The sequence below is a fragment of the Pan troglodytes genome, chromosome 1 (genome assembly GCF_028858775.2).
Source record: "Pan troglodytes isolate AG18354 chromosome 1, NHGRI_mPanTro3-v2.0_pri, whole genome shotgun sequence".
NCBI classification, from domain to species: Eukaryota; Metazoa; Chordata; class Mammalia; order Primates; family Hominidae; genus Pan; species Pan troglodytes.
In genome coordinates, this window is record NC_072398.2 from 32381897 (window position 1) to 32406047 (window position 24151).

The 24151-nt window shown below is 35.6% G+C and overlaps 1 protein-coding gene across 43 annotated transcripts in view; it reads left to right on the forward strand.

Annotated features, from left to right (window-relative positions):
• ESRRG (estrogen related receptor gamma) overlaps positions 1 to 24151 on the forward strand; it is a 640701-nt gene that overhangs the window by 417196 nt on the left and 199354 nt on the right. For 3 of the 43 annotated variants that reach the window (XM_063792018.1, XM_016938727.4, XM_063792016.1), the window contains exons 2-3: positions 7131 to 7306; positions 7746 to 7864. The exons of 35 other annotated variants lie outside the window; for them this stretch is intronic. Coding sequence is in view for 1 of the 8 variants with exons in the window: in XM_063791900.1 (XP_063647970.1) it covers positions 20894 to 20937 (44 nt within the window). In the remaining 7 variants the exon portion in view is untranslated. Of the gene's footprint in view, positions 1 to 7130; positions 7307 to 7745; positions 7865 to 14883; positions 15012 to 20852; positions 20957 to 24151 lie in introns of all 43 variants that reach the window. 5 more of the 43 variants (XM_063791947.1, XM_063792029.1, XM_063792022.1 and 2 more) reach the window with 4 other exon arrangements.

Here is a 24151-nt window from a genome sequence, read left to right on the forward strand (position 1 = left end):
TGTGTAATTGAGTAGGTGATAAACTTAATTTCAACCTACTGTTAAGATAAAATGTTAGTATATCACCAGAGCTGTCACTGGTTTATCTCCCTTTCTGTTGAGTCAGTTATATTGCTTTGCTTTCACATTACAGTAATACCAACTGTTATAATTCTGAAAAGAGTGCCCTTGGCAAACATTTCTCTCTATAGATTGTGAAGAAAATATCAAACTCTAGAAGATGAGGTAGTGCATTATAGGTAGATGTCCACTAGCTGTCCTTAGTGACTGCATATTGCATTGCTTTGTAATTAAGTAAGAGATGAAAAGTGACTTGCAGTCTCAGTGGCTGCTCCTGTATGTTTGAGCGTGAGTGTGAGTGTGTGTGTGTATGCACGCTCACACATGCACATCCACCCACATCCATGCTCACACAGGGAATATTAGCCAAGAGATGGATTTAGGAGGAACTGAAAGATTATAAGGCTGTGCTTGCATCAGTTTGAAACACTCAAGGGAAGAAACAACCTTAAGATGTGTAAAAATAAAAATGAAAAATAAACAAAGGTAGGACTGCCCACTCAAGTGTAGTTTGAAGGTTAGTGTACTTCAGGCTGTAGAATTGGAGAGTTTAAGACGTCTTCGTGTCAGGAAGAATGTCTTATCCAAGCAAGCCCAGATTCTGAACTTTCTCTTGTAAATAAATAAAGAAAACAAACTTTAAAAATCCCCCAGAGGCTTCTTTTTGAAGTAGTTTCCTTGAATTTAACTTCTTATAGCTAATTTGAATAATTCGTTTAGATAAGCCTCTTAAAGCAGATGCATTTAAATGAAGTCAAGGCACATGTCCTTTTGGCTTTGGCGCAAGATTCAAACTAGCTTTCTTTTGGGCTCAATTAAAAGTCATCTTTAAAAAATACAGATTTGTTGTCTGGATGCAGTTCTGATGGTTACGTGGTTCACTGGACAGACAGAAAGATCTAACGCTAAGCAACGCATCTGCCTCTCTGTCTCAATTAATAAACCACAGAATTTATACATGCTATTAATATTCATAGTAATTGTACCGGGTTAAACCCCATCACGTGTGTGTATACACAGAAATGAAACCAGAGTTATACAGTTTTAGAGGCAAATATTGGACAGTTTCTGCTTTGGAGGCTGTTAAAAAGATTCATACCATTTATTGACCACCATTAAGAGAGCTTAAAATGTTAACCTCTAACTATGTATTTTTTTATTTTAGGAAATGTGCCAGCACATTAAAGAACATAATACTTGAAAGCTTGTTTCACATTTAATAGCAGTAATAGCTGATAGCATAAATAGATGAAAATAATATATCTGCTCATTTTGACATATGTGTCAGTCTAATCATTCTAAATGAGTGTGCTCATCACATGAATCCCTTTCAACCTCTGATTAAAATGTAACATTGACTACAGGATTATAGAGCGGACTTAATTTTACTGACTGTTTTAACAGTTGTCACAGCTGTTGGAAGAAGGAAAGGCAACTGAAACACTCCAAAACAGACAAGGCGAGGAGGGAACAGTTTAGTAAATTTCAGCCTGATCACTGAAGTCCAGACATTGAAAATTTAAGTTTCGTGTTTTAAGATTCGTGTTTGGAGCTACACAAGTTTTATTTTGTATGTTTCACTCTTTCTGTTTCAGGGTTTTCATGTTTTTTCTTTTTCTCATCTCTTCTTTTTAAAATCTATACTAATTAAAAAACAAGACAATCCCAAAGTAATTCCATAATGTCAAATTATAGGTGATAAAATAGGCAGAAAGGAAAAATTTATACTGTAACAGTAACAACAACAAAAAAGCCGAGATCAGAGGGGATGCCTTTTTTTTAGGGAGTGATAAGAGCTTGGCCAAGTCACTTTAGATGTGATATTATTTGAGAACTCTGAACAGACACTTTAAGTTTATTTTTTCAAGTAAGAATACTTAAACTCTAGACTTGGAGCTCACATGACTTTTCTTCATGTTTTGTTTTTTATTTTTTTTCCCTACAAATCTTGAAAACACCTGCAGCCTTAAAGGTATGTGGTGTTGGTGGAGTTTTCAGATGATTTCTCTGTAAACTGCTTGAAGTGACAACCAGCTGCAATTAGTTGTGAGCATTCTTGAGCTGTAGTTTTGTAACCTTGCCCATTACATTACTAAAGTGAGCGGATTAATTCTGTTTTCCTAAAAATTAAATAATCATTGTACATGTTCCAAACTATATATAGTTGAAATGGCCAGATGACTAGTATTATGTAATATATGATTTTCTCCTTGAAGTAAACAACAAAAAAACAACTGTTCCTGAGTTAATGAAATATATATTGAATGGGAGTGGTGGATAAATGATGGGTACCCCATGTTCCACTAGCCCTTTGTGTCAGGGTATTTATGTATTACCCTATACACATTTGGTGGTAAGTTTAAAAATCCCTTTTTTATAGAAAGGACTAAGAAACAGCTTTCATTTCCTGGGCAGAGCTAAGGGTGATGGTGTTGGCTATTTCTTCTTACAGTGATGGTTTCTCATCTTAATGTGTTTATGGCACTGCTGCTTTATTTACTGAGCCTAGTGTGTTGCAGCGGTAATTAACCCATGTTATTAGCAAAGCCCTTGTGGATATCCATTAATTCTCTTGCATGGATGATCATTTTTCTAGTGTTTTCCCCAAATAAGGTATCATTGTTCTGTTTTTTTTTTCCTAAATTGACGGCATTTGATATATTTCTTTGATTTAATCTGACCTGTAATATATATTGGCCATTTTATAAAGAATAATAATTAACTCAGCTTTTAAAAATGCTAATAGAAGCAGGAGGAAAGATTTTTTTGTTGTTGTTCTTTTTAAAGTGAAAAAAGAAAAGAAAAGAAGGTTTAAAAATAATGCAGGAAATCAGCTTTAACTCTAAATTTTTCAGATCTTACAATTTATAACAATTTATATCTTTGAGGTATTTTAATCAGTTTTTTTCTTACTTAGTTAATAACACTTCAGGCATTTTTGTAAAATATTGAGCCAGCAGAAAAATACTTGTGCTTCCTGGCTGAGAAAAGATAAGGACCATCTCATTAGCCGGGCCATACTTTTGCAATTAATTTTAGATACCTGGTGCTATTCATCAAAGAGGGAAGCTAACTTCTCTATGATTCTATTTAACAATACTTTTGCAATACCTCACTCCTGCAAGAATTACAGACAAAGAAGAAGCCGTTCTTTTGGAAGGTAGGCATAATGCCCAATCTCAAGTCCGTATCACTTACGAAAAATTCCTCAACATTTGTTTTAGCTCAATGACTAAAGAAAATATTTCTCTGTCTTACTTGTAAAGTGATGTTAAGCACCGAAGGTTTTGCTTTGTATTATTTTATAAAATAAATTATATGCCGATGAGAGATACTTTTTCATACAAATGGCAATTAATAGCAATGATTTCTATTAAACCAATTAATATCAAATAAACTTTTTAGCATCACTTATCCAGCTTTTAGAAATAAGAGGAGAGGATCTGAGGGATCTCAGTAGAACTTTAGAGTCATTGCAGCAGATAAGCTTTGCTCTGAATTTTGCTTCATAGCAAATTCATGGAAGAGAGAAACAATACAATGTTGATCTGTTATAAGTGCGTATGAGCTCCGGCCCTAGCCAGCTCTCTGGAGAAAATCTTTGATTACACTGGCCCAGTTTGTTCCGTTTTTATCTCTTTTACATCCACTGGCATTGTATTAAATTGTCATCGTCCTAAAGCACAACAGATAGAATGAATTGCAGTTCTCTACATTCTCTGACAGTGAGATATTTAGCCTCTCTTTCTCCAATCATACTTATGTGTATATTTGATAGTGCAAGGATGACACCAAGCACCTCTGCTGCTTGACAATCTTTCCATTGCATTTTGTATGTTTTTGTCATTGATTTTTTTGATAGCCATGTATATGTGGATATACATGATCTATACTATTATTAATAAATAAATACACACATGGTACTTTAAAACTCAAAGCAGTCGATAGGATACCCAGGAGTATATTTGTGTGCATGTATAGTATGCATGTGAAATATGCATGTATGTGGGAAGAGGTAATGTATACGTAGATTATAGGTATACTGCTAAAAGTATTCATGTACATTTATATAATACAGTAGGTCTCAAGTATTATTCTAATCAGTTAGTTGCCAGTTAAATTTGCCAGGCATGATTTTAACCTGGAATTGGTATTTCAGGTATTTACAGATCTGATTTTAAACTGAGTTTATTTAACTACTGTGTATTAGACAGGTAACAGGTAACCTAGTAAGTCAATTTGTTTCTGATTTTAGAATTTTCACATTATTGTTATTCATGTATTCAGTATCTGGAAATCATAAATAATTTGTAAAATAGGAAAGAAACTACTGATATTAAATGTATAATTTAATGGTTTGGGCCCATATCCAAGAAACAATTTTGAATTAGCTCTTGGCTACATTCTTTTCTTACACAATTGGGCCTGACAAATACATCTTAATGTAAAGCATGATAGCTTTCAAACGAATGCAAAATATGAATTTCCTTTATCTGTACTACATAAACATATCATTTGCTCTTTTTCTAAAAGCAAATATATAAAATTGTAAGTATTATGTTTCTATAAAGTACATTATAGATTTCAGAATTATTTAATTTTATTCTAAGAGGTAAGTTTAGAAGTCTGTGAATTTACTTAGTAAATGACTGTTGAGAGAAAGCACTTATGCAATTGCTTTTTCTATTCTAATTCTTGTTCTAATTCATATTCTTTTTAAAATTCCTAGATTCATTGCCTACCTTTATTTATTTGCATAACATGTTAACAAATTTACTGCTATTGTGTTTTTAAAAAAATTCTGCTAACCGCTTCTTTATGCCAATCTATCAGATCAAAGTTAGCTCCTTTATTATCTGAGGGTGGGAAATGACAGCCTTTTGAAGGATTTACCTGGCCTTTTATTCTTGTTTCAAGTTCATTTTTAGTCTTGTACTTTGTAAGGTCTAGGAAACCTTAGCTAATAAAATAATTTCCATTCAGAGTTTTAGCACACACATCTCTCCACTCTACTTTTTCTTTCCAGAAGTGACACATGTTTCTTGTCCTATGATTTGGACAGTATTTCTCAGTATTTTCCAAATGTGTTTTCTAATCAATTATCCAGGATTTTCCAAAAGTATCTTCCACTCAATTATCCAAAACTATTGAATTGAGAGAGTTTAGATTTATTGAGTGTTGTATATATGTGTGTATATACACAAATTTCCCCTTATAATGTTTAAAAATAATTTTAAATGTTTGAGGGAAACTTGCTTTTGATGTTTTGATTTCTTCAAATGGTATGTCATTTTAATTTATGACAATGCATGTATACTTGGAAGGTAACTTACTGAGGCAAAACAATGAAAGAAAAGGTACAGTTTTAAAGAAATTGGCTTCTTTCTGGTCAGTTAAAGTCCATTTCAGTATACTGGCAAAGATCTATATGTGCATTTGAATGTAGCTATAAACCACGCAACACTAACAATTAGAAATACAACCTATGGCTATATGGAATTCTTTCAAACAATATGGAAAAGGAAAACACTTGGTTTTGGCATTTAAAAAATTTTAAATACCTATTAAATTGCCAAAACTTACAGGGAGCCTACTTCAGATTAGATTAAATTCTAAACGAAGAACTGAAAAGTACATTTATATTTTAATTATAAAAAATAGTCTTTGTCATATATATTCCTCTGTGACTTCTCATTTTTCTTTGAGTGAAACAAAATTTCATATATACTTTTCATCATTTTGGTTGGAAGTACACATTATGTGTAATATGCTTTGGCAGGACTTACCTAGCCAAAGAAAACAAATTAATATTGGGCATACTGAGGGCTGTCAGGCATATCACAGACATGTCAATTTAACTTTGCTTCATTATACACCTTTTCTGCAAACAGTTGGCTAAGATGGTACTAAATAAAAGGGAAGCTACCAATAAATTCTCATATCAGATTGATGGCTAGTATAAATGTAATGAAAAAACAGCTTGCTTGCTTACTTATCTTTAAAAATGAACTGCAGGAATACAGATAGCATAGATAGCAATAAGTTTCCAAGAAAAAAATAAATTAGGTTCATTTAAATTTTTCGACTACCTTGAAAGTAAAATAGGTTTAGAAAGACAAAAGTCTCTGAAGTGGTGAACCTCAGTGGCTCTTATTTATGAAGTAAATAAAAACTTGAAGAAGTGGAGAATTCAAAGGAACATGGACAATCCACCTTTATCAGGGGACACCTCTTTTTGTTGCACTTTGCATATGTTTTCTGGAAAACAAAAAAATCTTACGCTTTCTTTTTGTATGGCATATTCAATATGCAAAAACAAAAGAAAATTAAAATATAAATTAAGAACTTATGTACAGAAAATAGGCAGAAGCACACTAAATTCTTTTTTTTCCATGATCACAACAATACCTTTGTAAATGATAATTCCTTTTTCATCTACTCTAGAAAGATTTTACTCATTTTTCATGGCTTTTGAGAATTTGAACAAAGGATTCATTAAAGAAATATATATTTTTTTCATACTCACAATGTGAGTTAAAATATCTTAAAAGGATACTTTTCAAGGCAGTTATTATGTAACAATATTTATAAGAACTTATGTTGCTTTGAAAATAATAGTAAATGCATATTAGTCATATATCCAGAACTGCATCCAAAATTAACCAAAATAACAGGTCATATAAAAAATTATAGACTGAGGTACTCATTAAAGAGAAAAAAAATAAACTGTGAGGTTGTTCAATTGATTGCCCTTTGCCCTCCATAATTCCAAATTATCCTAGTACATTAACTTCTCCAAAAATGTAAGATGGGCATGTTAAATTGTATTCATTTTCCCATAAATAAAAGAATATTCTGATAATTTTTAATTTCTTTTCAGCCATTAATCCATTAAAACAGATCAGATATTTTGAGGAGGAATATCATACCCGTAACCAACTGTTCATGACCAAAGAAAGGGAAAGATGTATATGGTTGGTGAGAACCATGTCTTTTTCCTATGAGAAAGTGACTGTATACAGTTGGTGCTGGGTCCTATGAAATGACAGAAACATCCCTTTTATCCATAGACTTGAATGAGACCTGCCTCATCAGTCATGGGATCATAGTGTCACAGATGGAAAAGCAACCATCAGCTGAATTGTACTGAACTACACACTTGGCTAATTCATCTTATTGCTCTACACATCTAAAGGAAGGCTCATTCTGTTCTTGGAGTCTAGACAGCATCAGGAGTTGGGCTCAGGTGGGAGCATGTGGCCGCCTTTTTCTGTTCTCTCGTAGTCGTTCAGCAAAGGGAGGTGAGGAATAAATGAACAATTTATGCACAGAAGCTCAGGCAGAGATTCTTTCCCAGGGTCAGGAATTTGTTGTTACTCAGTCATTCAAGTAGATTTCCGATTTCTCTTATGCTTTAGAAATGTCATTGTTATCTTTCATGCTCCAAAGTACTACCCGTAAATGATTAGGTGTGTCTTTCAATTCGTATGAGCCATGACCTAGTTTAAGCATTTTTTAATAGATAGAAATGGAGAACAGATCATCTATTTACATTAATGTGAATGATGATTCTTTTTTCATGTCTTTATATTGAACTATTCAGTTGGTTAAGTCTGAAGAATAAGACAAATAATAAGAGGTTAAAAACTCAAATTGTATTTTTTTATTTCTTTATTTTCTTATAGTGAACAAAACTTTAATGTCTAGAGCATTTATGAGGGTTTTAATGATTGGAAAATCTATCCTGAGAATGTGGTCACCATATGTGACAGCCTTGCTTTCTATCTTGTCTTCAGTTTCTGGGGTAAGTTCGGTGATATTGTCTATTGTCTTCCTTTGCTTACATTATAGAACTTCTCTGCTGCCACATTGAGATAACCTGAAGTGTGGGGGGAATGCCTGCTAAGTTCTAAAACACTTTCCTAAACACCTTCCCTTCCTCTATCCCGGCAGTATTTTCCTTTACAATTTCTGTTTCTATTCATCTGTTTTATTAAAGGGTCATTTACTTTGGTAAAAGGTAAGTGCATGATATTCACCCATATTTGCATACAGAGTACACCTGATTTTCCCTCTGAATTCCAAAGAGATTGCCTTCAACTTTTTATATTTGTTTTTCTTTTTGTTTCTGTTTGTAGTGCATTCTAGTTGAGTGCTTTTATAGTGTTTTCTTGATTGTTGTCAGTTTGGGATACTGGAGGCTGACATTTTTGCTAAGTTAATGTCACAGCAGAAAAACCTATGGTAAACTGGAATCTGGCTATAGTGCATAGAAGATACAACTTATGTTTGATTGTGTGTAAATACAGTTAGTTAGTTGGGGGTTTATCAGATAGCTTGGCAGAAAGAGAGAGGAGCAGTACAAACTGTTTTCAGTTAACTGTGCTGTTCATACACCTGATAAGAGTGAGAGAGCTTTTCGAAATGCTGATAGGCTTTGAATAAGAAAAGAATAATCACTTCTACTGGCACCAGCTTATCAGGAATGAAGTAAAATGCCAACACTGTTACATTAGCAAAAGTAAATGTTTTAGACACTCTGTGCCTTTTTTCATTCAAGTTAAATAGGAGGGGTGCTTTTGAGTGTGCTGTTATGAATAGAGGGATTTATTACCTTGATGAAATTACAGGTGAATATGTTGATAAAAGAAACTTCAGCATCAACAGCAGCTTCTTTGATAAGCAGATGCGTCTCTGCTGTACATTCTCTGGAGAAATTAAGTACTCCTTTCTCCACTCCAATTCTATTAAACATCATTTCTGATGTTAGAAGATGCGGTTATGCCCTATGTCAATCCAGTCTCCCTCTTTTTTCAGCAGATGGGTTACAGGTATTTGAAACTTAGCTGATCAGACTTGTAAAATGCTAGTGTGCTCTGGTTGAATAAGTTAGGGCATCTGTGAGTTGTGCTGAACGAGCAAACTCCTACAGGAGAAATCTTTTTTTTTTTTTTCAAGAAAGGAATGAGATTAATTATAAAGTTAGGATTCTTTAATGAGAAGATAAATGTATTTGTCCAAGTAATAGTCCATCTTAAAGCACCTCCCTTTGAAAAAAGAGATATTGGTTTTTTTCTTCAATACAAACCATTAACTCTCCCAGTTCTGCCATTTTCTCTTCTTTGTAATTTGACGCCTACAAATAATTTGGCGTATTCAGATTTGATAAATGATAGTGCAAGAGCAGATTGATTGATTTTGGATTACTATTGATTACTCTCAATGAGATCACTGTGACACACTCAAATCAATAGTATTCGATTAAGCAAGGCACCACCGTTCTATACATTCAGCAGCAGTGGGGAATTCAGGAACAGAATGTTCACAAGCTGATAAATTGACAAAGCGTTCAGCTTTAAATAGCCCTTTGTTCAGCACTAGTTCCTTAAAATATATTTCATTGGAAAGTTCGTTTTTGCAACTTGGGACCTTTCTGTGGAAGAAAGGTCATCAGTTTAAGGTTTATTAAATTTTAACTAAAAACAACTGGGCTCCATTTAGGTGTAAAATAATTTAAGTACTTACTGCAGGCAACCTTCATGCTTTTAAGCTGTTGCTCAAAGGTTTCATTCTTTTATGAAGATGTCAATTGTAAACATAAAAATGCATCACTGGAAATGTAATGGTTTAAGATTCAACGGAAATAAAAATTCCTGCCCGAGGAAAGCACTATAATCAAAATAAGGTGGTCTTCACTTTCTTCAGAAGTGGGCAAGCTTAGCAGCAGTGGTGGGAGGCAGCAGCAGGTAGCGCACCTTGATCAAGCGCACAGCTGCTTATATTTTTCTCCTTCTCGTCTGAGGGTATTCATCACGTCGCCAATACTACATGCAAAACACTAAATATCATTTGATCTGAAAACCGCCACTACTGCTGATACACTGAAATCTTTTTGTCCTGAGTAAACTTAGAAAGTCGCTGGAAAAAAAATTATCCAGGTCTCAAATCCTTTAGCCAAGGACCTCAAGGATAAGATTTTCTATCATATTCCATTATTGTGCAGTCTTGGCACTTGGAATGAAGCATTTGCTCTTCCGTTATATAGCATTGCTAAGTGGCTTCACCAAAAGGGGACCATATAGTAAACACTCCATTGAATACGTAAATGTTCTTACATGCAAAAAACTTCATTTCACATGAAATGTTTACCACTAGGGCCTATGTACCCAAGACTTTAATAGGTTCCAGTCTTAAAATAAACTTAGATAAGTTCTCTCATTTTGATATTAATTAAAAAATTGATGTGGCTTTCTGAGGGAAAAAGGAATAGGAAGGTCAAATTTGAAATCATAAAATTCCTTGATGAAACATCAGACTTTTTTGAATGAAAGCAAGGTAATAGAATTCTAATTATATTAGAAAGAATCATGTGAAGTTGCCATTTTTGTAGGTCAAACAATGGTCAAATATCAGTAATTTCATATGATTCAACACAATAATTGAATTTATTTCTCTACCATTCATATTCCATAATCAAATTGAAAGCAACAACTTTTTTAAAATTATTTTTCTGATGGGCTGTCACAGATGATGGGAGACACATGAATTCTATCTACAATTATACCAAGTATATTATAATATCATTTTTAGCAACTTTTTTTCTCTAACATCATTACAGAGCTGCCAAGTATAAAGTATTGTACACACTGAAAAAGTTTACATTTATCTGATATGCCTTCTGTGGTTGCTTAGCTTCTTTTGAGAATCCATGTAAAATTTGCATCTGCTGAGGAAGACCATGTCACAAATGCCAGAGAAACCTCCTATTAGAACACAGTAGTGACCTAGGAAGAGCACATTGCTAAGGGTAAAGGGTTTCAAAACAAATTGGGGAAAAGATACCAACACCTCAAATATTTCATCCTCACATTCATTCGTTAAGAGAACCTTAATATGCTAGTTAGTGCTTTTTGTGCTTCCCCCAGAGAAGTATTAAAACTGTGCTCCATGAAATCTGCACCGCTGTGGAGCGGGCAGCTGCAGAACTCCCCGAGTTGGCAGTGGAGCCAAGGATGCTTTATTGGCTATTGCAGTCAGGAAAGGTGCTCCAGGAGTTGTAATAAAATGATCCCAGAGCCACCATTTGACCCCCAGATGTGCAGCTCCTATTGGAGCTGTCCTGCAGTGGCCAATAGGAGCTTTCCTTGCCCACCTGCAGCAGAACCTGGCTCCCAGATAGGAAGGAAATTGGCTCGGTCGATAGGTAGGAGGGAGGGGCTCTGATGCCACCACTAGAAATGTCAGCACAAAGTGCTTCTTAACTTAGGGTCACGTCAGGACTCAGTACGTTTTTCTCATTCTGGGTAAATGCACGACAGCTTACATCTTGTTTCAACGAGAAGGGTGGGCATCGTTTACTGAAACTTGATTGAGCGAATGCCTCTGCCTGGTCCCACTGTCAGTCTTGGAGTTTTCCCTTAGTAGTGCATTTCCCCCCTGTCTGTGGCACTGAATTTGATTTATCGCTGGTACTAAGATCAAAAAAGAAATCATTCCTTTTGATGTTTGCTATTAGGCGCATGCAGTGCAGCGGGGTGGGGGCGGTGGGAAGAGAGCAGTCTTAGTACACAAGTCACTGTCCTGGCCACACCATGGACACCAATGGCAGAATATATTTATTCTCTGTTCACTTTGGATGCAAAATTCCATGAGTAGAAAGGTTAGCCATGGAGTATTTTAAATGAATAATTATGTTTAAATACAGATTCTTTTGCTAAGGACTCAAAGTAGTGACTCACATGTACACCTGATTACAACAGCATTTTTAAAAACTATTTGCATCAATTTTACCAAAAGACATAAAAAGCTCAGGAATATAAATAACCCAGTGGCGGTCAGACTTTTCAAAAAAAGCAATTGGTTGCCTTTTTTTGTTTAGTGGCAAACTTGGGACATTGGAGCCTTATCTGCAAATGACAGGAAAGATTTTGTGGGGTTGTTTCTCTTGTCTTCTGGACCCTGGGCAGGCTTTGTTTCCAGCTCTGTACAGTAGCTTTTGTCCAGCTTCTTCGTTAGTTTTAGTGGGATTTCTCTGAGCAGCGTGAGCCCCAGCCCATCAGCAGGCTGCTAGTCAGCAGCAGGTGTGAACAACATAAAACAGGATTAACACTGAACCGAAGTGTGTACTAAAAACAGAACCCCTGCCTTGTTTTTTAAAAAGACGGCAGGACTGGAAGATAGAAGCCACTCTGGACTTGTACCCGCCTTGTTTACTAAACAGTGTTCAATGGGCTATGTAAATGGCTCTGTTTAGGTGCAGAGAAGGCATGCGAGGGAGCATGCACTCATTTTCTCTTTTTTTAAAACTATAAACTCAAAACACATGCAGAAAATTCTTCTAAGACTCTCAGAAGAGAAAAGCAAAATAAAACAAAAATTAGGTAAATCCTGAACCAGGATTACAGGTTAATATTGCAAAGACACTGTCCTTATTTACAAATTTGGTGTGTTGTATTTTCCAGCTCTAAAAAAAATTATTGTTTCGTTTATTCTAGGATTTTTTTGTGTGTTTAATTATGTGACTTAATTTATATTTTCACCGAGGTCGGCAAACCACAAATAAGTACAATCAGTAATTTCATTAGAGAGTATACGTACTCCCTCCAATTTTTTTTTTTTTAAATCAGCACTACCTACATAGGAAAAAAAAGCTGGCAAAAAAATCATAGTTAATAAAGGGGTCTGTATGAATTCAGAAAATGGATTATTGCATTGAGTCATGGCATTTGAGTCACTTTGTGAATATTTTGTTTGGCAAAAAGAAGGGGGGCATTTAAAAGTATGTTTCTCTTTTTAAATTCAACTAATTCTAGTATGTATTAGATTAAAGGTTGGATATATGTTTTCTTTATTAGGTTCAGAATAACATGTATTTTGAAACTTCAGACTTGGCCATATCCAGGAAAAGGTCTGAAATAAGAAAATAACAATTTAATTAATTAGAGAAATTGAATATATATATATATACACACACACACACATACACATATATATCTGTACACACATGCACATACACATAACTCTTCTTTGAACACATGCAAATGTAAGCTTTTTGCATGTATATGTATTGTCATTACACTGATTTCTTTTTTTTAAATTATACTTTAAGTTCTGGGATACATGTGCAGAACATGCAGTTTTGTTACATAGGTATACACGAGCCATGGTGTTTTGCTGCACCTATCAACTCGTCATCTACATTAGACATTTCTCCTAATGCTATCCCTCCCTTAGCCCCCCACTCTCCTGCAGGCCCCAGTGTGTGTTGTTCCCCTCCCTGTGTCCATGTGTTCTTATTGTTTGACTCCCACTTGTGAGTGAGAACATGCAGTGTTTGGTTTTCTGTTCCTGTGTTGGTTTGCTGAGAATGATGGTTTCCTGCTTCATCCACGTTCCTGCAAAGGATGTGAACTCATCCTTTTTTAATGGCTTCACAGTATTCCATGGTGTATATGTGCCACATTTTCTTTATCCAGTCTATCATTGAAGGGCATTTGGGTTGGTTCCAAGTCTTTGCTATTGTGAACAGGGCTGCAATAAACATACATGTGCATGTGTCTTTATAATAGAATGATTTATAATCCTTTGGGTATATACCCAGTAATGGGATTGCTGGGTCAAATGGTATTTCTAGTTCTAGATCCTCGAGGAATCACCACATTGTCTTCCACAGTGGTTGAACTAATTTACACTCCCATCAACAGTGTAAAAGTGTTCCTATTTCTCCACATCTTCTCCAGCATCTGCTGTTTCCTGACTTTTTAATGCTCACCATTGTAGCTGGCGTGAGATGGTATCTCGTTTTGGTTTTGGTTTGCATTTCTCTAATGACCACTGTCATTACACTGATTTCTAACACTCCAAAAATGTGTCCAAATGTAGACATTTATATAAGGTGGATCTATTTGTGAATATAATGTAAACTTAACTAAAAGAATACTATTGAAATGTAAAAAATTAAAATTTTGTTTATAATTCTCTTTCAGTAGCATCTTGGTAATATATATTACTTTTATTATCTTTTATATTCCAGGCTTAAATTGTAATTACATACTAGTTTCTTCATTCTTTATCTACACTTATTCTTTTATTTTTTTAAATGGCTTTTTTTTCTGAGACTTTGCTACTAATTTTATTTTAGAAGTAATATTGCCTACCAGTTTAATTACGACTGTCTTAACACACGTTGAATATACCAAGAATATTCAAATCATTATGAACTACATAAATTCTAAAAATTGTTTCCATTCCACAGTTGCTATCTTAAAAAATTAATCTAACACCACTTGTCTTCCAGTGTATTTTTTCTTAAGAAATGTTTATTCTCTTCTGTTTAGTATTTTTAAGTATCCTCCATTATGTACAGTAATTAGGTTATGGGTACATAGCTTAATGATAGTTAATAAAATCAGAAAATATCAGTTTAAAATTGATTTTGAAGTGTATTCCATATAACCAACTCTCTGGTGTCAAATTAATTGCTTATAGTCTCACATTGCATCAAAAAATATTACATGTGTTCTTTTGCAGTTTTTAAAATCATTAAAGCTATCAATTTAGTGCATTAAACTGCATTTTCTTGATCATTCAAAAGTATTTGGCTACGTGGAGACACTGTCTTAAGCACTAAGATCTTGAAATGAATGATAAAAATATGTGAATGCATGTAAAACATTTAAAAATGGGATTTTTCATACCTAAGTCTCCAATGTAAAAAGGAGTCAGTCTTCATAAAATAAATTCAGGACTTAAGTAGCTGTAGTTTTACATAAAACTTCAGCAAATTGCAACTTTCACCCTAACTTTCTGGTTTTGGCTTTTTAGAACTGATGTAAAGTTCACATCATGAATGTAATTAGGAATTGTGCATTTAGATCCTGAATGTGGCGAGAATGTGATTGGGGTCTTGGAGCAGTCAAGTCTGATCTGGCCTGTGTTCCTTCAGCTAAAAGGTGGGCCCGATTATTTTTCTTTGTGAAGACTTGATCACCAAAGTTGCCATTAAATCTTAAAATGCTCAACGTTACTTGTATATGGTTTGATTTTTTTAGACTGATTAATGAAAAGAAAAAAAAATGCTTTCAAAGATCATGTAAGACAGTACATTTCCCAGGTAGCAGAGAAGGTAAGAAGGATTTGTTTGAACTCTAGAAGGTTTATGTTGTTTGACTTTGAGGGAAAGGTTTGAATTAGTAAACTCATTCCAATCAAAGTAAATGACTATTGAAAAGTAGTTTTTATAAGAAAACCTTGCCCTTAATCTTGAGAGAATCTCACAGCTATTGTCTTTGTCCAGCATTCCTGCAATACTGCCTGGTAGTTCCCAAAAGCCTGGGATTTCAATTTGCCTGAGGACTCAAAGATTGAATTCAAAGCAGTTCTCTGTTTGCAGCATCTCTTCAGTGGATGCATTTTATTTAGGAGTTTTATTTATTTATTTTTGAAGATACAGATTGGTTTGCTCCAGGTCATTAAAATTATTGTCTTTCACATTTTTAGATGTTTTTAATTAGATGATTAGTGAAGTTAGGTAATAAGATTTATATTGGCATCAGTTAAGTTTATAGAAGGATTAAAATCATGGTATCAGGGCACCATTGCCAATCGGAATATGCCAGAAATATCTCGAGAGAGTTTTTGTCAAGTGTTTATGCTCAATTAAAATTTATACTACATGTTACTGAGCGCTTGTCTCAGGATAGCTTGGCATCATGATGTTGTAAGTTTCCAATTGCAAGTGATATGCAATGCAGTTTTTTTGTGTGTTATAGTATTACAGGATTGCAAACTTTGGAAGGGAAATGCCACACTTTTAGAAATGACACCAGAAATATCAGACAAAGAACTATTGCAACGTGGGCACAGCCAGCATTTTCTGCAACATCAAAAGGCTGTAAACATATGATTTTTATCTTTTCCACTCCATATATGCAAAGGACCTTTATGTAAGCACTGCAGACATGAGCTGAGTCATCTCACCTATGTTTTTGCTTCGTTTGTGGGGTTTTTTGCAAAATATTTGTGAACATGCTTTATCCAGCCCCCCACCCCCGCCATAGTCTTTCTGAGTTTTCCCATATCACTCCCTTTGAATTCTCTTCACTTTTTAAAGCTGAGGTGGACTGTTTAAAATGGATGCATTCTTCATCATGTATAGTGCCAGAATGCTTCGGAAACCTTCACCGTAGTCTTAAAAAAGACAAACTCACTAACAAAGCAACAACATGAAACATCAGGGGTTGCTGGGGGTGGGGGACGAGGAGGAAGAGGGCAGCTGGTAATTTATGATTTCTCTAGTATTGCATGTAAAGGATTTGCCAATGCCCCACTTCCACCCCACCCCCAAACTACACACCGCTCAGTGTTAGGATGATGATAATGTACCTGGAAGGAAAAGGCAGTCCATGCCCAGGCAGGCAGCATCAGACAGGGCGCCTTGCCATCTGCCCCACCTGCTGCATTCATGAGTCCATCTGGTGACTGCAATAGCTCATTGTAGGCCTCTTCTGAGGAACATTCGGGCTGAAAAGCAGGCAGTGTGAATTATTTAGGTAGCTAGTATAAATAAATAGAAGGAAAGAAGAAGAGTAACAGGGGAAGGATCTGAAAGAACCTGCTGCTCCCTTGGTCCTGGGTGCTTTGGAATGCTTTAATGCCTGAAAGCATTCGATTTGCATATAGATTTAGATGTATAGATCATTGTGCAGATTACAAACCAATGAGTTTTATCTAGATTTAGATAATGCTCAGCCTGTTTTGCACTTCAAATATGGGCAATTCCAGGTAGGGAATCTTTGGGACTTTCAACGTAAGTGTAACTGAAGAAAAGTAATATTTTTGGGTATTGATTTAGCAAAATAAAACAACTGTGTGTCCTTTTGGAAACAGAATTTTTTTATAGTGGGGATAACACATTTGACTTTTTAGTGAATAATTTACACAGATTGTGTCCTTTTTTTCCTTACTAGATAAAAAAAAATAGAAAATAATTTCTATGTCAATTATATTCATTTATGTGGCCATTCAGAATATTTTAGTTGGCTACCATGTACAAAGCATTGTTTTGGATTTTGCATATACATTAATATATACTAACTATTAAATGAAAGTCTTAAAATGTGTAAATCTCTATGTAACTGTGTGTTTTGTGCCTAGATAAACCACATGGACAGGTACCTACTTGATTAGCCCAAAAAAGAAATACTTAAAGCGATTGTAAACTAGAATCAAACAAGTCATTTATACTGAAATAGACACTGTTGCAATTAGGAAAGTTTAAACATACTATTTTTAAAGACTTACTGGTATCATTTTGTATCTAACAAGATAAGTTTACAAAGCTGTAGTGTCATTGTGGTCTAGGAAGAGCTAATTTGTATAAAAATGATTATAAATTGTAAATCAAAGTTCAGAACTGTGAATGGAATTGGTAGCTTCCAGACTTGAATCAAATTTTCCTATTTTTCTTCCTCAGAATCATTCAGAACACAGTATCATTTTGGGCTGTGGGTAGGGGGTTTTATTTAAATTATGATTTAAAAAAATCTACTCCTCCAATTTTTACATTATAGATTAACATAGACATATACGTGTGGATAATATTATATGTTATATCTAGTGATTATATCTTATTATATCTTATTTGTTAACTGAGTACCTATGATAAAGTCATGAAAAGAGAATTTGTTTTTTAATATTTCCTCTGGCTCCATATGTACAGAAAGGCATGTGATGTTTTACACTTTAGAATTTACTAGATCTTTTTTTCTTCTCCTTCTGCCTCTTATTTTGGAGAGAGACAGAGTTTTGCTCTTGTCTCCCAGGCTGGAGTGCAATGGCATGATCTTGGCTCACTGCAACCTCTGCCTCCTGGGTTCAAATGATTCTCCTGCCTCAGTCTCCCAACTAGCTGGGATTACAGGTGCCCACCACCATGCCTAGCTAAATTTTTTTGTATTTTTAGTAGAGATGGGGTTTCACCATGTTGGCCAGGCTGGTCTTGAATGCCTGACCTCAGGTGATCCACCCGCCTCGGCCTTCCAAACTGTTGGGATTACAAGCGTGAGCCACCCCGCCCAGCCGAATTTACTAGATGTTTAGGGTTAGTTAACAGTATCCCACTTGACTCAATTCAGTTCCAAAGTAAATTTAAAAGATCTGCTTTTTTTGAGCCAGTGAAGTGCTAGCCTTCGTTTAAATAAGCAAGGTCTATATGGGGAACGGAACATACATGAAAATGAATCACATTGCTAACTCAAAAGGTAACCAGTAATCCTTTTTATATTTTTTCAATACTTTTTACTTCAAGAAAATTTATTTATACCCAGCCTTTTCCCAAAAAGTCTTTGAGGTGATTGATTCCTTTTTACCTGCATTTAAAACCATTTTCCAGCACCAAATAAAATGAGATATTTTCCTTACGTCAAGCAACTCTGTAAAATTTAAGGGCCGTCAATAAAATTCAGGTGAGTTAGGCAAGACTGAAGTTTATCCCCCACTCACCCATTCTTTTTTGGCTCTACACTTCCTCCTTTGACATCCCAGCTTTCTCTCTTCCCACCCCCACATTCAACAAAAATCCCACTCCTGCACACACACAAACACACAGAAACATACACACACAAACATACACACACACACACATCTATCCAGCTTTGAAAACATGCCATTAAAAAAAGCCATTGTCTATTTTTTCCTTGCAGTTAAAAAAAAAAGCAAAAAAAAAATTACATTTATACAGAATTAGTAACAAAGACCTTCACTTATTCTTAAATTACCTTTTCCTGAAAATCAGGCTACTTCTCACAGAGTCACTGGAACACTGTTTGCTACTCTAGACAGGCAAAGAAGGACAAAGTTGACAGAGACAAAACTTAATTAAAGGTAACCTTTATCAAGCTTTTCCAACATATGGCCCAGGACGGCTTTGAATGTGGCCCAACACAAATGAGTAAACTTTCTTAAAACATTATAAGATTTTTTTGTGTGATTTTTTTTAAAGATCATCAGTTATCATAGTGTTAGTGTATTTCATATGTGGCCCAAGACAATTCTTTTTCCTATGTGACCCAGGAAAGCCAAAAGCTTGGACACCCCTGCACATGTTAGTTGTTGGTTAACTGCAAGAACAGTAGTTGGCTCAGTATTTATTTGACAACTTCAGGGAACATCTATAGATATCTTGAGACTCCTTAGATAAACAAAGTAATTAAATGTTTAAAAAATCTTTTAACTGCATCTATACAAGAATACTTAAGCTTTTTTCTCATTGCCTTGATTGGTTTGTATTCACCACAACTCACAGTGCTGATTTATTATTATTTTTTTAAAATTTAAGACATACTGGCAAGAATCCTCCTGAGCACTCTTTTCTTTCCTTTTTTATTCTGCTGTTAGGGTATTAGAATTTCTCTGATCGAATATGGACAGGACTAGAATACTAGAATAATTCACATGTACATGATTTCACCAACTCATGTGCTTGAGTCAACTTTGCCTGGAATATCTTTTTTTTTTTTTTTTTGAGGCAGAGTCTTGCTCTGTTTCCCAGGCTGGAGTGCAGTGGCGTGATCTCGGCTCACTGCAACCCCGCTTCCCTGGGTTCAAGCGATTCTGCTGCCTCAGCTTCTCGAGTAGCTGGGATTACAGGCATATGCCACCATGCCTGGCTAATTTTCTTTTTTTTTTTTTTTTTGTATTTTTAGTAAAGATGGGGTTTTGCCATGTTGGCCAGGCCGGTCTCGAACTCCTGACCTCAAGTGATCCACCCATCTCGGCCTCCCAAAGTGCAGGGATTACAGGCATGAGCCACCACACCTGGCTTGCCTGGAATATCTAATAACTTACTTTATCCTAAGATCACATAAAACATATATTTGTTTTGTTGGGGGAAGCCTAGAGTGGGTTTATTTTCATAAAATGGGAACTGAAACTTAGTAAATGAGCATGAATCAGCACAGCCTACTGGCTGTGAATGTCTCTTTTTGGCCTCTTATAGATTTCTTTCTTCACCCTCTCTCATAAGACTAGAGAATCTATAATCTGGATGTTAATTTTATTTTTATTTGATCAGCGTTTTCATCAAAGGTGTTATTTAAAGGAATAAATGTCACCTTTTAAAGAAAGCTATGGTCTAACTATATGTAAGAAATTTTAAAAGGGAGATATTATAATTTGTCAAGGAGATACCCAGAAGAAAATTAATTAGCAATAACTACTTGCTTTTAAGAATTCTGACTTTATAATTACCTAGCAAATTGGTAAGTCTAGTGATTTCATTAGAACCAAAACATAAATAAAACAAATGTGAATAAAAGCCTTTTTGTAATATATATTTTAAAAGTAAATCTCCTTTTAGTGGTTCTTCTTGAAATTTGCCATTGACAGTTTAGTCAAATCAGCCATATTTATGATAGTCTGGCTACTTTAAATACTGCTCTCTAATAGCAGTTATGGTGTTTTTAATTATATGGGATAAGTAGCAAATAGTAGCATCCATGTTGCTTCTTAATAGCCTCCCATAAAGAACTTCATTATCAAATTCAGAGGGAAGAAGGGGGATGCAATAATAAATCATGGGCATTTTTATGGATTCATAAGTCAGGAGGTAAGGTGACCATTTGGGGTTTCCCCAAAGCAAGGCTAATAAATAGGGTGGTATTTACTTAAGCACTGAAGACAGTCAGCATGGCCTGGTGATCTTTTGTTTTGGGATGTCACAGCTGGTCCAGGCATAATGTCAGATTCCTTTGTTTTCTTAAGACATATAGATTAAAACCTAGTTGTATTTGCAGGAGAGAACCCCTGGCGAGAGAGGAGACAGGTCTGCTGATGAATGCAAACAGAAGGAGCAGCATCTGTGCATAGAGGAACGAAGCAGTTAAGAGAAATCTATCAGGTCCTTTCTGCTACCATTTCCTGACAGGATCTCACAGAATGTCAGACTGTTAATCTCAGGGTCATACAGTAAGGATGATATTGGGTGCAGGTTTTAAAAATAATGCACTTTATTTTGGGAAGCAAGATAGTGTGGTGCAGACTATGAGTTTGAAAGCCAGAGAAATTTATGCTACTGCTTAAAGGATGTTAAGTCTAGCGATTTCATAAAATAGCATGCAAAAAATGCTTGGCAAAAGCAGGCACTCAATAAATATTTCATACCCCCCCAAACTCCGCAAACTTGCTCTTAATAATGGGGTTGTTAATAGCACTAGAAGGAAAGTACAAAACTGAGATTTTACTTCTCAAAGCCAAATTAGCTTCTTACCTCAACCGACAAGTTCTGAAGTCGAAATGAGTCATAATAAGGATTAGTCAGGGAAGCTTGAATTGAACCTATTTCTCTTGCATGTGTGACTCCTTATCAGCCTCACACTACTTATAATTGCTGGATTCACTTTCTGAAATTAGCAAAGGGGGAAAGCAAAGTAAAGACAGAAACCTAGCCACTCACTGGTTTCTTCTCTGCCTAGAGTGTTAGGGTAAGAATAGGACTATGAAAATATAATATTTTCTGATATTAAAGGAAATGTCAAAATAAAACTATAAGTCACCTACTAAGGGTACTAAAGGAGAAAGTGTAGACTCTAGCAGATTACACTGAGATTAAAGATATTTGAAGAGGTTCTCATCTTCAGTTTCTCCTATCTTTTGAAATGCATAGGAATACCATCTTTCATACTAATCCAGTAAACAGTACTATCTGGCTCTGATGTTAGGAGGGCTTTACGAGCCTTGTTACCAGTAGTACGAGAGTCCAGCTTATATGTTTAAGAGTGAGCAAATGAGTGCGTAAGTGTGTGTGTTTGTGTATGTGTGTGTCTGAGAGGTGGTCCTTAATCTATTTCAGGTGAGTTTCTTGAAGGACAGGTTAAATCAACTGAATGAGCTGATTTTATCATCCTGTGGTGATTTTTTATTTATCTGATAAAATGCTTAGAAAGTAATTAATTTGTCACGGAAACATCTTGCTACTGTATATTTGCTGAATGTGTGATAATATTGCCATGATACAGGTGGGAAAATGAAGTTTTTTAAAAGTGAAAATAGCCAGAGTCTTCCTATATTTCCATCAGCTCATTTTTACTCAGACTTCCCTCTTTAAAAACAACAACTTTGCAAGACTCCCCGCTTAATAGTTAAGCGAGGTATCTAAGCTAGTGAGGTTAAAAAAAAAAAAGGTGCGGGGCTGCGGGGAGTATAATGGAAGCAGCGGAGATGAGGTAGTAGATGTTGGTGCTTCGTTCTCTCTCTCTGGACCAACGATGACTGATACATCCATTAAATTTCAGCCCAGGCTGATTGACTGAGTGGATTTATATAAATTAAAAAATGCAGGTCATATACCTTTTCTGATAGACTGTAAATGAGAAATAGGAATTCCTTTAAACCTCAAAGGAGGAAACCCATAGGCGAGGCTTTCTAGTCAATAAAGCTCTACAGCGTCACTCTTCTTGCTGTGTTTGTACAATAAGTTTTAGTTAATAGACAAATATTATGCCAGCCTCTCCCTGACTCTTTCAGCAAGAGGTATTTTGTAAATTAACTCACATGGTGTTGAAGGTTTTCCAGCTTTTGTTGCAGTTTGAACTCCTGCATTTTAGACATGAAGGGGGCAGAAATCATCCCTCGCTCCATTTTTTTTCAGTGTAACAAGTGAAAATGGCATTAGTTAAGGAACAGTGACTTTTATTCACACCCATTCTCTCAGCTCCATGTCCATTTGTCCATTGGAATGAGCCACTTATCATTCTTCCAGGTTTTTCCTCTTTCAACATCAAGAGTTATGAAAAGAAAATTCCATTTTTTTCTGGCCCTCCATGACAGGCAGACTGAAGATTGTGGTCATTTGGTTTAAAAACATATCCATCATTACCAGCCGGCAGGTTATTATGATGTCTCCTTTGAATATATGAATTTCATACCCTGCATGTTGGAAGTCTAAGAATGCCAACTTTTTAGATAAATAGTTATCCCATTGGTGATGTACAGCACACTGTTGCCATATTTTCTCACTTTTACAGCATTCTTGCCCTTATCACCCATAATATAAATCTTTTGCTTTCATATTTAATAAAACTACTAGGTAACAACCCCCTGTACTCAGTACAATCAACCAATCACACACCATCATTTGGCTATCATTTGTTTTCTTGTGGCAGATATTTTAGTAGCTCTATAGTTTAAATGTGACAGCATATTTGATACAGCAATGCAGGTAAATAAGCAGATGACCTTATGTACGTGCTGGCGATGGCCTCGGCACGCAGCCCTCAGCCTCGTGAGGTTCCAGGGATAGAAAGATAGATGAATGAATAAAGTTCACAACATCAGTCAGCATTATAACCTGAACTGGCTAATCTGTCAGCCAAAATTTGGAGAGTGGAGAGAAATATGTACATGTGGGCGTAGGCTAGGATGGAAGTCGCCATTTTTCAAGACATTGTTTTTCCTAAAGCTCAGTTCCCTGAGGCACAGACGCTTTGGTTCCTTAGACACTGGAGAGAGGCATCTCTTCGATAGAGGTTTCTGAAGTGATGAAACCAAACTCCTTACTTCATTTCCATTTCTTTCTCTGACACCCCGTTAGTTTATTTCTTACTATCGAAACCATCATATTGTTTTTTTAATCTGTAAAGGTAATGCCTCTATACTGACCGTTGCTTACTGTTTGGTTTGTGATTTTCCCATTAAAAAAGAGGCTTAGTTATGAGCAGAGTTTGCATGGGGACCTATGTGCTCCAGGAGGAAACTTGCAAATTTTTTTTTTTTTTTTTTTTTGAGACTGAGTCTTGCTCAGTCGCCCAGGCTGGAGTGCAGTGGCGTGATCTCGGCTCACTGCAAGCTCCGCCTCCCGGGTTCACGCCGTTCTCCTGCTTCAGCTTCCCGAGTAACTGGGACTACAGGCGCCCCCCACCATGCCCGGATAATTTTTTTTGTATTTTTAGTACAGACAGGGTTTCACCATGTTAGCCAGAATGGTCTCGATCTCCTGACTTCGTGATCCACCTGCCTCGGCCTCCCAAAGTGCTGGGATTACAGGCGTGAGCCACCGCGCCCCGCCAAAACTTGCAATCTTATACATCTAACTAGT